The sequence below is a fragment of the Salmo salar genome, chromosome ssa22 (genome assembly GCF_905237065.1).
Source record: "Salmo salar chromosome ssa22, Ssal_v3.1, whole genome shotgun sequence".
NCBI lineage: Eukaryota > Metazoa > Chordata > Actinopteri > Salmoniformes > Salmonidae > Salmo > Salmo salar.
In genome coordinates, this window is record NC_059463.1 from 28,172,069 (window position 1) to 28,187,456 (window position 15,388).

The following is a 15,388-nucleotide window of genomic DNA, read 5'->3' on the forward strand; positions in this document are numbered from 1 at the left end:
CTGGTCATCCCCAAAGCCAACACCTGCTTTGGCCGCCTTTCCTTCCATTTCTCTGCTGCCAATGACTGGAACGAATTGCAAAAATCACTGAAGTTGGAGACATATCTCCCTCACTAACTTCAAGCATCGGCTGTCAGAGCAGTTTACCGATCGCTGCAGCTGTACACAGCCATCTGTAAATAGCCCATCCAACCAACTCCCTACCTCATCCCCACATTTGTTTTTGTTTTACTGCTCTTTTGCACACCAAAGGATCAGAAGTCTAGAGGCTTACTAAACTTTAACCCTCTTATTAAAAAACCCAGAAGAAGCTAAATCAATGGCTACAGAGGGACTTATCTTTAAAAGGAAGAGTCCTAATAACCAAGGCTGAAGGTATCTCTAGACTAACATATGGCGCTCTATCTTTATATCTTGACGGTAAAATAAGCAAGGAGATAGACCAGATGCTTTTCAACTTTCTATGGAGAAACCGTACCCATCACATTAGGAAAACTGTTGTAATGAACACTTATGAGAATGGTGGGCCGAATTTTCTGGACTTTACTACCTTAAATAATACTTTTAAGATCAATTGGATAAAACAATTCCTAAGAAGACCCACTTCTATGTGGAATTTTATTCCTCATCATGTCTTCTCTACTTTTGGTGGCCTTAACTTCATGTTGGTTTGCAATTATAATATTGACAAAGTTCCAGTGACACTTTCTGTTTTTCATCGGCAGGTTTTCTTGTCATGGTCCTTAATTTATAAGCATAATTTTTCTCCACACAGATATTGTATATGGAACAATCGGGATATATTGTATACAAATACTTTGTTTTTAGAATATTGGTTCTGAAATAATATCCTATTGGTGAGCCAACTGGTAAATGCAGAGGGCCTTTTACTTAGTTATAAGGAATTCTTATCACTTTACAAGGTCCCTGTAACACCTAAAGATTTTGCAATTCTTTTAGATGCCATTCCCTCAGGTGTTGCTTCATTATTCAGGAACATGTCAAGACCTGACCCTCAGAGCCTACCTTCCATTGACCCTGTTGACTCATCAGTAGGAAAGATTTGTTTCTCTTTTGGTCCCATTCAACAACAGAGCGATACAAGCCTTGTTTCAGCAGGATGTTGTATCTATACCTTATGTCATGCCTTATTGGAATGGATTTATTGAAGTGTATAACTACAACCAATTATCAAGTCGGACATTTCGGAGTTGCCTAGTTCTGACTGGCAGATGAACGCGGCAATTGACTCGTATTACCAAAGACATGAAGATGGGCTAAAACTGCTTCTCCAATATAAATCCCTGATCACACTTGTAGGCGATGTCATAGCGACGTTGGCTAGCTAAGCTCACGCACAGAGACACGTCATCGGTTCTAAGGGTCGTCTTGCGCCGAAATGCGCATGCCGTCAAATCAAAGTAATAACATGTTCAACTACCTAAGACATCGTCCCGAATCTAGGTTGTGCCTTTAGATTTCGAGAAAATGAACAACTCAGGAAGAATGTTTTAAATGGTTCACTTCTCAAACCCAAAACCCTGGCCTGGTCTATTGCACGGTTTCCCGGAAATCTCGCGATGTTGCGCCTCCGGGTTTAGAACCTTGTACTTCGGACGTCATTGAACACGTGATAATGTTACATAGTGCTTTAAATACTGCATCGGAGCTTCGATATCAATCAGCCCATCACTAATAATGATACAGTTGTCCCTCCCTTGTGAAAAATTACCAGTGTCCCGATGCGACAACTGTGGTGCTGTAGGCTACTCCATAAAGCCATCAATTCCCGAAACCTTGGCTAAAACGTTCAGTTTCACCTCCCTCTCGCCTTATACTACACAATGCGCATGCGCATATATCGTTGGTTGGAGAAGAAGACGCTTGTTGTTGGTGGTAGTTTTTCATACAAGTGCCATTTTGTCTACATGTCGAGAGCGCCGTGATTGGGTTTTGTGTGTGGGTATTGGAGCCAATCAGAGAAACCGGGCGGCGGACAAACGGTGAGAGGTTGCACGGCTGAGGAGGAATGTGATCCGGTGGCAGGGGATTGGTGTGTCATTGACCAACCAAATTACTAACTCCACTATGTTAAATGCAAGAATTAAAAGCTAGCTAGTTGGCTAAAATATAACTAAACGTTAACTCACTAATCACCATAGCTCATTGTTAGCTGGCTGGCTAGCTAGCTCTGTAAGATAACTAACGTTAACTAGTTATGTGTGGTGGCACAGTGACAAATGCCTGGTTGGGTGAGAGACTACAATGACCAATGTCTCATATTATAGCTAGCTAGAATGCCACATGAAAACTTAAAACAATATTCGAGGAGGTGCGTGACTCAGTTAACGTTACTTACTTAGCTGGTCTACTGACTGTTGGCTTGCATGCATTGGGCTGCTGCATATTCAGTTGAAAAATGTGACTAAAACCGTCAGTCACTACACTAGTAGTGTAGGCCTGTTATCAAAGTTAACATACCAATTGTCTAGGACAATATTGTGATTTGGCATATATTTTCGTAATCTGTTTTAAAGTGGCAAGAAGAGTATCTTATTTTTTGAACACCAAACCAACCATGTCCCTGGGCTCTGTCCAACTTATCTGCACTGATCTGAAAGAGCTGACCAGGTAAAAGCCTGCCTAATGAGATGTATTGTTTTTTTCCTGTCAACAAGCATTTTCCAATCAGTGCAGATCAAGGGAAGGAGAGGACAGATTTTTTGACAACTGAAAATGAGTCCAAGAGTCATTTGTGAAGGCAGTCATCATCATCATGGTACAGTGCCTTGCGAAAGTATTCGGCCCCCTTGAACTTTTCGACCTTTTGCCACATTTCAGGCTTCAAACATAAAGATATAAAACTGTAATTTTTTTGTGAAGAATCAACAACAAGTGGGACACAATCATTAAGTGGAACGAAATTTATTGGATATTTCAAACTTTTTTAACAAATAAAAAACTGAAAAATTGGGCGAGCAAAATTATTCAGCCCCTTTACTTTCAGTTCAGCAAACTCTCTCCAGAAGTTCAGTGAGGATATCTGAATGATCCAATGTTGACCTAAATGACTAATGATGATAAATAGAATCCACGTGTGTAATCAAGTCTCCGTATAAATGCACCTGCTCTGTGATAGTCTCAGAGGTCCGTTTAAAGCGCAGAGAGCATCATGAAGAACAAGGAACACACCAGGCAGGTCCGAGATACTGTTGTGGAGAAGTTTAAAGCCGGATTTGGATACAAAAAGATTTCCCAAGCTTTAAACATCCCAAGGAGCACTGTGCAAGCGATAATATTGAAATGGAAGGAGTATCAGACCACTGCAAATCTACGAAGACCCGGCCGTCCCTCTAAACTTTCAGCTCATACAAGGAGAAGACTGATCAGAGATGCAGCCAAGAGGCCCATGATCACTCTGGATGAACTGCAGAGATCTACAGCTGAGGTGGGAGACTCTGACCATAGGTCAACAATCAGTCGTATACTGCACAAATCTGGCCTTTATGGAAGAGTGGCAAGAAGAAAGCCATTTCTTAAAGATATCCATAAAAAGTGTTGTTTAAAGTTTGCCACTAGCCACCTGGGAGACACACCAAACATGTGGAAGAAGGTGCTCTGGTCAGATTAAACCAAAATCTAACTTTTTGGCAACAATGCAAAACGTTATGTTTGGCGTAAAAGCAACACAGCTCATCACCCTGAACACACCATCCCCACTGTCAAACATGGTGGTGGCAGCATCATGGTTTGGGCCTGCTTTTCTTCAGCAGGGGCAGGGAAGATGGTTAAAATTGATGGGAAGATGGATGGAGCCAAATACAGGACCATTCTGGAAGAGAACCTGATGGAGTCTGCAAAAGACCTGAGACTGGGACGGAGATTTGTCTTCCAACAAGACAATGATCCAAAACATAAAGCAAAATCTACAATGGAATGGTTCACAAATAAACATATCCAGGTGTTAGAATGGCCAAGTCAAAGTCCAGACCTGAATCCAATCGAGAATCTGTGGAAAGAACTGAAAACTGCTGTTCACAAACACTCTCCATCCAACCTCACTGAGCTCGAGCTGTTTTGCTAGGAGGAATGGGCAAAAATTTCAGTCTCTCGATGTGCAAAACTGATAGACATACCCCAAGCAACTTACAGCTGTAATCGCAGCAAAAGGTGGCGCTACAAAGTATTAACTTAAGGGGGCTGAATCATTTTCCATGGCCAATTTTTCAGTTTATGTTAAAAAAGTTTGAAATATCCAATAAATTTCGTTCCACTTCATAATTGTGTCCCACTTGTTGTTGATTCTTCACAAAAAATGACAGTTTTATATCTTTGTTTGAAGCCTGAAATGTGGGAAACGGTCAAAGTTCAAGGGGGCCGAATACTTTCGCAAGGCACTGTACTTACATGTGATTGTAGTATTGATTGGTACGATTATTATGAGCCTTAGCGAATATGCCCTTACAAATTAGATAATTTGATAACAAGATATGACGTCCTGTTACATTTGTTCCACCACCTTACTGTAAATGTGTTTACATGTTGCTGTAATGCCTCAACATTTCACATTATTCTTCTTAAGTAAGAAAGTATCTTACTATCCAATCGAGGATAGTCATCTCATCCAGTTATGTGCCCCTCACAGCTGTAGCAGTAGACTGAATTGAGGCCTTTCAGAGTTCAGTGACCATGGAGCAGTACACTACCGCCACCACATCTACAGGGGAACAGATAGTGGTTCAGACTGCTGCTGGGCAGATCCAACAACAGGTAAGAAGGAAGGGTTTGTTCATGTGTTATGTATGGTGTGTTTGTGTATCGGAAGGGGGTTAGGAGAAATGTACCTACGGAAGAATGTTAATGCCATGAGTTTGGGCTAGGTTGTAGCTTTATTCATTGTGTGGTGAAAGTTCCTGGGCATTGGCCATAGTAGCTGTGTGTTAACCCATTCATAGAAGCTAACTACCTTTAGCGCCTATTGAAGGTTGTATCTTCTGGCCAGGGGAGGTTTGTTAAGAGCCCCGACGCTCGTTCTGAATGTTAAAACGCATCGCTTGCAGTATGGTTTTGGAAACATAAGGAACGTATCTTTCATATCAGCAAGAAAAAAAGGTTAAATGAGTACACACCGTTTATAGGGTTAGTGTTCCCGCGTGGCCATAGCTCCATGTTTCAGCGCTTGTTTACGGAATACAGACAGAAGACAGGCGGCCACCTGTGCTTATTAGCCATCTCGCGTGGTCCGAACAGGTGTGTGTAAGTGGTTCGTCAATTTGAGGCACACACATCGTATGAATCTGTGTAAAACTGCTACAGTAAGTGTATATTTTTTATTTGAAAGATTATTTATCGCTGATATGAAAGATAATGGGCATATCATAATGTTTCGAAAACCGTTTCCCAAGCTATGATTGACATTTTTAAACAGTGTCGGAATTGTTGTTCACACGCAGACAACCGACAAGCGAAGCTAACTGCTGAAAACCACACGGAGAAGTGTTTGTGTAACTTTGTCTATTACACCGATCTCTGGCACAGTGACTGCGGTTCAGTTGCAAGCAGAGCCCCAGGCAGCCACCGGCTGAGGCCAACATGTTCAGACACTCCAGGTAGTGGTGGGACCGCCGAGCCCCTACCATATCTCTACCCCATTTACCCAGCTTGTCTCCCTGCTGGTGATGCTTTGAGTCATAACCCACAGTCCCCGCAGGTTGAATAAAGAGAAAACAACACCTTAAAATGTTTTATAATTCTTGTGCAATGTATTATGTATAGGCTACATTGAGGTTTTTAATTCATTATTTTAGGTTATCTGTTATTAGTGTGTATGCCTAGGCCCTAAAGCTTAACTGTAAGCGAGCCAAGTAGCCTATAGGCAAGTTGCCAAAGGCGGAAAAATTTTACGTCAATCCACAAAGGCAAAAAGGACAATCTGAGTTTAAATCAATAAGAGAAAAGCTGCAAAATGGTGACTTTAAAATAAAGAGAAGGGAGGGACAAAAAAGTAATGTTTGGGAAAGATTTGGTGAAGTGGTAAAAGAGGATGATAGCAGTGCCAGCTATGTTATGTTTGATGATAGGATATACAAATTCTACAGTCACCTTTGCCTTTACTTCCCTTATCTCACCTCATTTGCTCACATTGTATATAGACTTATTTTTCTACTGTATTATTGACTGTACGTTTGTTTTACTCCATGTGTAACTCTGTTGTTGTATGTGTCGAACTGCTTTGCTTTATCTTGGCCAGGTTGCAATTGTAAATGAGAACTTGTTCTCAACTTGCCTACCTGGTTAAATAAAGGTTAAAAAAAAACAAGACAGAACTTCAAATAGGCCTATGGCATATCAATGAAACTGTAGCCTACTGTTCAAATGGGTTAAATGGAAACTGAAATCTGGACAATGACTGTAGGTCTATAACTTCTCACAGGCTTACTATTAACTCCTGCAGAATTAAGCTTTTCTTGCAGTAAAATGATACACCAAATGTAGGCTACATTTCAACATGGGAACATGAGTGGAGAAATATTTAATTCTTTCAACATCTTGAGATAATGCGATTGTGCAGTTAGATACGGTCTGTAGAGTGCTATCTTTATCAGCATCATAAAAGCTGATATTATTTCAACCACATAAAATATGTGTCCAAGCCAAACTGAAATCTATTTCCTTACAACAGGTCAAACTGATGTCATTTGGACATTTTGTACAGAAAATCTTTTCATGTATATATTTTTTTGTTATTTCATTTTCTCTCCGGTCCGTAAACGTCTTTGCTCCACGAAAGAAGCAGATATGTCAGAGAAAGCATACATTCTATCGATTTATGACATTATTCTGGTGAGCAAGGGTTTATTTAGTCTTCTAGGGCAACTCATAATGACAGAAGAAAAGTTGCATTATAATTATAGACAAGATGACTAACAAATAGCCTACCAAAATATCAGAAATTATAATCAGAAACATATCTAAATCAGGCAACAACAAAAAATCTTGAACCCCCATCAAAAAAATAGTTCTGCACTTTCTGACTGTAGCTTACAGAGCATTTTTTTATTAGTGGGTTAAGGTCTGGTGCGAACTGCAGATTTTCACCTTATCACATATAGTTGGGCGAATGGGTTATTCGCAAATGCGAGCAGGTGTGGGTGAATAAACCGCGTAACACTACTCCCTACATGTCGCCTCATCATATCCTCTGGCCCCTGGGCCTCACTGCTACACTGTTGTGTACAGATGCATGTCAACATTTCTGACACTACAGCCGCCTGTGATCGTAGTGTTGTCATGAGTTGCTGTCAGCCAGGCTGAAAAACTCCATGCATGTCCCTCTCCAATATTAATATTGCTATCTGCATTGTCTTCAGTCTGAGATTGTCAATTGTGTTATTCTCACATTGTCCAACAGGTGGTACAGTTATACCACAATCAAGTCATGAATCTATAGATATGTGTATTATTTTGTAACCTACAACAATATTCTGAGCGGCATATAATGCTCTCCTTGCTGAGTTTAAGATTGACCAGACTCCTACATTGCCTTTTTCAAATCTCAAGTAAATATCCCGGTGAATATAGCATACGCTGAAATTACAGTACGCTCGGACCCTATTATGATTCCCTTCTTGTCATTTGTGTTTTCATGTGCGCTCATTCAGCATCTTGTGGAGATCAAACTATCACAGCACCATGTTTATCAGTTTCCCAACTTTTTTCCTGTCTCTTTCACTCCTTCCCTCCCCTCTCTCTCCTAGGTGCAGGGGCAGCCTCTGATGGTGCAGGTGAGCGGCGGTCAGCTCATCACCTCATCAGGCCAGCCCATTATGGTCATGGGGGGGCAGGGGGGGCAGGGGCAGACCATCATGCAGGTGCCCATGTCTGGAGCTCAGGGGCTCCAACAGGTGACTGAACTGTTGTACAACTGTACACCACACCTATCTGAAACCTAGCAAACATATCTCTCTAACAAGATATTACTGAGCGAGATATGATAAAGCAGACTGGCTGATTAAGACTGTCCTGCTCTCTGCTTTAGATCCAGCTGGTGCAGCCAGGTCAGATCCAGCTCCAGGGGGGGACAGACTCTACAGGTCCAGGGTCAGCAAGGCCAGACCCAGCAGTTCATCATTCAGCAGCCCCAAACTGCTGTGACCGCAGGACAGAACCAGGTATAGACACTCACACACTCTTTATACAATATTTTGTTCTGCAATAGAACACATACGCATAGTTTCCATTGTTTAGAATAGGCCCACTTGTAATTTATGATGTAAATAGCTGTAATTCATAAAACATATTATGGACACCATAGAAACCCACCACATTGTGTGGTGTATAACTGGGTGGTAAGGATTGTTGATGTTTGTTTCTCAGGGCCAGCAGCAGATTACATTACAGCCGGGGCAGCAAGTGGCTCAGACTGCAGACGGCCAGACCATTGTGTACCAGCCAGTCAATGCTGATGGGTCCATTCTACAGCAAGGTAACACGTTCACACTCATAGCTGGGATCCCTACTGTGGCTATTGTCCCCTTTTTGATTATCAGCTGATTTAGAACTGAATCAGTTATGTGTGGCTGTATGCAAAGTGGTTCACACTTCTGGATCACTAATCTATGATAGCTGATATTAACTTAACCCTTTCGTGGTTCCCCCAGGTATGATCACAATCCCTGCCTCTAGTCTGGCTGGTGCTCAGATAGTTCAGGCAGGCAACAGCACCAACACAACAAACAGTAGTCAGGGTACAGTGACCGTCACACTGCCTGGCAACATGGTCAACGCAGGTGGCATGGTCATGGTAAGGTCCCTAATGACATTAATATAGACTTTTTGGCATGTGTGTATGCTATGCATCAGTCTGACCAGTGTGTGTATGTGTTAGATGGTTCCAGGTGGCGGTGGCAGTGTGCCCACCATGCAGCGTATCCCCCTGCCGGGGGCGGAGATGCTGGAGGAGGAGCCTCTGTATGTCAACGCTAAGCAGTACCACCGCATCCTGAAGAGACGGCAGGCCCGCGCCAAGCTGGAGGCAGAGGGAAAGATCCCCAAGGAGAGGAGGGTGAGTGTCTGTGACACGAGTAGATGTATATATGTGTGGTTGTTGTTTTTATGAAGACCGAGAACTGCTGCGAGTGTGTTTAGACACACAGTATTTGTCTGTAAGAATCTATGTGAGTTTGAGAGGGGGAATATTCCAGGATGACAGTTTTAGGAAGAGGAAATGGTGTGGGCAATAAAGTATGTGCTTGTCTGTGAATGTGATTTTACTTGTCCCTCAGAAATACCTGCACGAGTCTCGTCACAAGCACGCCATGGCGAGGAAGAGGGGTGATGGCGGACGCTTTTTCTCGCCGAAGGAGAGGGAGGAGATGGCTCTGGCCATGCAGGTGAGGAGGGCTCAGGGTGCCCTCAAACAAGAGGACGTGTTTGGAGGTGTTGAACTCAACTCTAATTGGCAACCTACTTCTGTTGCCTCCCTCAGCTAACCAACAAGTAGCAGCCATTTCCACCCCTCACTCTGTCACGTCCACCGCAGCCACTCATTTCCCCTGCACTCTTAAAACGGTCATCCTTGCTATCTTTGTATGTTTTTATTATATTGGTTACCTTGTAGTTTTGTATCAAAAAATAGTATAGTTTTTTACAAGTAATGTTTTTTTGTACTTGTTTTTTGAGTATATAAACAGGGGTGCTTTTAGATGCGAGCATATTTTTATGTGTACCTTTTGTTGTATTCCAACCACTTGATCCCTAACCATGTCTCTGGCAAACCACGCTGAGTTCAAAAGCTTGTTCTTTCACATAGAGCTGTACATAGTGACCACAGGAGGCTGCTGAGGTGAGAACACCTCATAATAATGTCCAGAACAGAAACGGAGCAGATGGAATGCCGTCAAACACCTGGAAACCATGCGTTTGATGTATTTGTTACCATTCCACTTATTCTGCTCCGGTCATTATCACGAGCCCATCTTCCCCAATTAAGGTGCCACCAACCTCCTTTGATACTGACTCAGTAAAATGTTCTCCAATATCATTTGAAATGTGTCTTGGCATTGTGTGAGCTCATGTTGCAAGCTGAAGAATGTTAATGTTGCTGTTTTTGCCCAGTGTTGCTTCCTTGCTGTTGTGTTGTCTTGTTAAACTTGTACCATGTTATAGTGTAAACATCTCTGCTAACACCTGTGTTCATTTAACAGCTGCAGGGCTAGGATGGCAATGGTTTAAAGGTACTGTATGAATTTAACACAAGATCACTATAAAACAAATATTTATTTTCCTAACCTTTGTCAATGTTGCTTCATATTATGAATGTCTTGGATCAGACCCACCCCTCAATGTAGGTTGATTTATCCTAATTTTAAATATTAAACATGGTGCTATACATCCAACCATCCTTGGAGAAAGAGAAATATACACCAATGCTGAACATACAATAATTATACACATATTAAGCCTGAATTTGCAGGAGTTTTATTTATGCCCATGCAAGGTTTATTGGGAAGTTGGTAATGGCTAACCACATGTAACAGATTAAGAATGAGGCGGTGTGTTTTCTGTGTATAATGTTTGTGTATGATTTCTGTTTTCTATTCGTTTTTTTGATTGCTGACATTTTTCTGCGACTGCCACCTGTCTCATTGCCCATCATTCACATTTGTGACATGTGTATATACAATTAAACATTTCTCTTTCTGTTGGTATTGTTTTTAATATGAATAAAGACTTGGCTTTCAATCTTTTCAAAAAAAATTTTACATTATGAAAAATCTGTGTCCACTAAACTTAAACGATTCAAAACAATTAAGATGTTTTGAAAATGATGGATTTCATAAATCAATAAAATATTGACCAATTTCTTGTAACAGCACATAAATGAATCCCTATCTAATACATTCAGCTGTGTAGCTCCTTTTGGTATGATGGAAACATGCATTTTGACCAATAACACTATCACCTCCCAGACCAAATCCTAACAAAAACAGTGAGCATTTAGATTATGGTATAGTCTGATTGAAATCTAACCCCTAGACTGGATTATACTTAGACACTTTAGCTGCTTATACCTGGGAGAGATTCATGTTGTTGTGGTATGGTCATTACGCAGGCTGACGAACCGCTCCTCTTCCTCCAGGTACAGGCGGACCAACCACATGCTGGAGAGGAAGCAGTCGGGCAGGTGATCCGTGTGTCATAACCTCTAGAAGCCCTGTGAGGTGTGTGTGTGCTTATGTGTTTGTCTCTGTGAGAATGGTTGCGGGGGGGGGTTAAGATCAGATGTCCCACACATAAATCAACCAGTGCTTTCCAACCAGTCCCAAGCTGCCCAAGTCCCCTGTCTGGTAGAGAGCAGGACAGACTGGGTGAAGAGGTTGCTAGCACACGGAGGTACTGCAAATACAGATATACTGTAACCATGGTAACACTGGAGAACAATTGGGCCCTTCTGGAGGAAATGTCTTTTAAGAAACAGCACAAGTTCCACAAGAAAGTTCCTTCCAAAGTAACCTTAACTTGTTTCTTGTCAGTTACTTTTATTTCTGGATGTGCCACAAGAACTTGATCAATGAACACAACCTCCTATAGGCCACGAGTCCAAAGTGGTTGTTATGATAGCCCTCTTCCTTTCCTGATGCTCTTCAGAAATATGAATTAGTAGTTTTTCTTTTGCACAGATAAATTGTCTTCTGCTTCATGATATGTAACTATCATCACTTATTTTAAAGCTTCTCAGACTTAAAAATATATATTTCCTATGGTTATTCTATTTGAAAGGAGCAATAATGAAATGCCTAATTACCTGCATCAGTTTTTTATATTGTGTTGTAACAGTCTTGTAAGAGTGTAGATGCTTTTTAATAGCGTTTTAGCAACTTTTTTATTCCATAAATAAAAGGAAACAGCATTATCAAATGTTCTGTATGTGTTAAGAATGCCTCTGAAAATACAATGAATACATTTTCCAACTTCCAACATTTTGTTTTGTAATTAATATTGCCCGAACTGTACTGTACACATACTGTATGTACACTGCATGATTTGACCGTATGCCCATGTAGCCTATACCTAAATCCGCCACTGGGGAGTAGGCTGGGAAGCTGATTCTCAATCAATGTTTTTATAGCAACCTCGACTACTAGATGCTTGAGCAAACGAAGGGAGGGGAGGCGCGCATCCCCCGCCCACAATTTCAGGTGACAGCTAGGCTAAACAGGCCGTTCACAACTTGCTACACGCGAAGGAACTGCGCAGGCAACGAACCGTTTTATGACAGCAATTACTACACTGTAGTTTGTAAACATAGAATTACTAACTGATACACCAAACGGCTGTTAATTAATTGTTTCTAAATCGTGTGAATTGCAGTCTTCAGCTGTACAAAAAAATCCCTCTTCCGCAAAATACCGAACAGTGGGGAGCAACTCGAATTCTGTAGCTAACTTAACTAACGTTAGCTATACCACGGGCTAACTAATTTGTTGTACGTTTTAATTATTTATCGAAATGTCGGACACTCCGGGGGACGGAAAGTTGGAGCTGAAACAAGCCAGCAAAGAAGTAAAGGAGAGCGAGAACGTGGCTGAAAAATACTCAGCCATGACCGTGAGCAAGAACAGCGAAATTACCATGGGTGAACTGTCAGTGTCGTCTGCTGCGTTCAGTGCGGTCCCTATTCACAAACCTGTTAAAAAGGTAAGACGCATTCATTACGTAGCTAGCTGTGAACAACTAGTTACGTATGAGTTGATTGGTTTCTTTTATTGTCTGGGTGGTCATCACATCATGTCCCACTTCAGGATGTCCCTTCTAAGCATAACGTAATTCACTTATATTCACTTCGTTAGCAGCTTCTGAAGTCCAACCATTAATTTTCAATGCATTTACTATTTATTGTATGTGAACGCTGTTGGTGCAGTACGTCATCCACCCCCATATACCCAGAGTAGGGCAGTGTTAAATTAATTAGATTTATTGGCCACAAGTTGTCAGCTACAGTTAGACCTAGTATGCATTTAAAGTGGAGAAACTTCACACAAACAAACACATCTGCACACTTAATTCAACTTCAGGATCCCATTGAGAAGGCAGTGCACATTCGCCAGTCTGGGGGCGATTCCTCATGAAAGTAGAACAAAAAATGAACGTGACTTTTTGGGGATTGTCACAAAATGTAATCCATAAAATGGTCCTTTGGAGGAATGCTTATTGACATATATTTGACATTTATATTTTAAAGCATATTGAGAAATAATGAATCAAAGTTGGCCTATTTAAGACAATTTGACCCAACCCAGGAGTATTGCAAGACACCGTTACTGTTGAACTTGATGTTGATGTCATTTGAAACATCAATATGTTCTAAAATCAGTAATACATTTCATTATGCAAGATCTAAATGTACATTTGATATGATTTTGAAAATTATGTACTTTTTATATCACATTTATATTCAATGGAATTGTATTTATTTATTTATTTTTGGTACTTTCTACCCCTTTTCTCCACAATTTTGTGATATTCAATTGGTAGTTAGTCTTGTCCCGTCGCTGCAACTCCCGTACAGACTCGGGAGAAGCGAAGGTCGAGAGCCATGCGTCCTCCTAAACGCGACTCTGCCAAGCCGCACTGCTTCTTGACCCACAGCTCGCTTAACCTGGAAGCCAGCCGCATCAATGTGTCGGAGGAAACACTGTACAGCTGGCGACGCAAGTCAGCATGCATGCGCCCAGCCCGCCACAAGGAGTCGCTAGAGCGTGATGGGACAAGAATATCACGGCAGGCCAAACCCTCCACTAACTCGGACAATGCTAGGCCAATTGTGCGTCGCCTCGTGGGTCTCCTGGTTGCGGCCGGCTGCGAGACAGCCTGTGATCGAACCCAGGTCTATAATGAGCACAGTAGAGTGCAGTTCAACGTGGCGACATCAACGAGTCAGTTCGTCAAATTTCTGCCCTGCTAGAGCTGCCCCGGTCAACTGTAAGTGCTGTCATTGTGAAATGGAAACCTCTAAGAGCAACGATGTCTCAGCCGCGAAGTGGTAGGCCACACAAGCTCACAGAACGGGATTGTCGAGTGCTGAAGCACGTAGCGTGTAAAAATTAGCTGTACTTGGTGCAACACTGACTACCGAGTTCCAAACTGCCTCTTGAAGCAACATCAGAGCAATAACGTAGTCGGGAGCTTAATGAAATGGGTTTCCATGGCCGAGCAGCAGCACACAAGCCTACGATCACCATGCGCAATGCGAAGCGTTGGCTGGAGTGGTGTAAAGCTCGCCGCCATTGGACTCTGGAGCAGTGGAAACGCGTTCTCTGGAGTGATGAATCACGCTTCACCATCTGGCTGTCCAACGGACAAATCTGGTTTTGGCGAATGCCAGGAGAATGCTATCTGCCTGACTCCATAGTGCTGTCAAGTTTGGTGGAGGAGGAATAATGGTCTAGGGCTTTTTTTCATGATTCAGGCTAGGCCCCTTAGTTCCCGTGAAGGGAAATCTTAAAGCTATAGCATACAATGGCATTCTAGATGATTCTTTGCTTCCAACTTTGTGGCAACAGTTTGGGAAGGCCCTTTCCTGTTTCAGCATGACAATGTCCCCGTGCACAAAATGAGTTACATACAGAAATGGTTTGTCGAGATCGGTGTGGAAGACCTGCTCAGAGCCCTGACCTCAACCCAATCAAACACCTTGGGATGAATTGGAATTCCGACTGCGAGCCAGGCCTACTCGCCCAACATCAGTGCCAGACTTCACTAATGCTCCCACAGCAATGTTCCAACATCTAGTGGAAAGCCTTCCCAGAAGAGTGGAGGCTGTTATAGCAGGAAAGCTGAGACCAACTCCATATTAATGCCTATGATTTTGGAATGAGATGTTCGATGAGCAGGTGTCCACATATATTTGGTCATGTAGTGTATATGTCAACAATCCTTCCTCCAAAGGACCATTTTATGGATTAAATTCTGTGACAATCCCACAAAATCACTTTCCCCCCCCCCCTCTTTGTATTGCCTTGTCCTGGGCTCTGTGGCTACATGTTATTGGATATATCTTTGATCTCTGATTAACTCAAATGCACTTGATTACCGCTGTAGGGTATGGGCTTTTTCTGTGCCTGGTTCCACACAAGGTTTCATTCAACCCGAATTTAAAGTAGCCACATTTTTTGTTGTTGAGATTTACTAGACCATAGGCATTTTTAATATCATAATGAACATTGTTTGTGTAGGTTAGCTTGACAGTAATGAATGAACAAATTCCACCAATGTCAAATCATGATAATACATCATGTCACAGACTAGGTAACACATCTCTGGTTTCATAACATTTCAGCAGGGTTGAAGTTCCCATCTTTGTGTGAGAGCAGTTGTTTTAGAGCAG

The 15,388-nt window shown here is 42.0% G+C and overlaps 2 protein-coding genes across 2 annotated transcripts in view; both read left to right on the plus strand.

Annotated features, from left to right (window-relative positions):
* Nucleotides 1-1,732: 1,732 nt before the first annotated feature.
* Nucleotides 1,733-10,705, plus strand: LOC106583083 (nuclear transcription factor Y subunit alpha). The gene is given in 9 exon segments (XM_014166878.2): nucleotides 1,733-2,003; nucleotides 4,646-4,770; nucleotides 7,758-7,904; nucleotides 8,039-8,074; nucleotides 8,076-8,171; nucleotides 8,377-8,485; nucleotides 8,661-8,803; nucleotides 8,888-9,064; nucleotides 9,285-10,705. Coding segments are annotated over 8 exon segments (996 nt in total). The 5' UTR covers nucleotides 1,733-2,003; nucleotides 4,646-4,689; the 3' UTR covers nucleotides 9,492-10,705.
* A 1,471-nt stretch (nucleotides 10,706-12,176) lies between these two features.
* Nucleotides 12,177-15,388, plus strand: part of LOC106583082 (S-adenosylhomocysteine hydrolase-like protein 1) — a 67,268-nt gene continuing 64,056 nt past the window's right edge. The window contains exon 1 of the mRNA XM_014166876.2: nucleotides 12,177-12,699. Coding sequence (XP_014022351.1) covers nucleotides 12,511-12,699 — 189 coding nt within the window. The 5' untranslated portion in view covers nucleotides 12,177-12,510. The remainder of the gene's footprint in view (nucleotides 12,700-15,388) is intronic.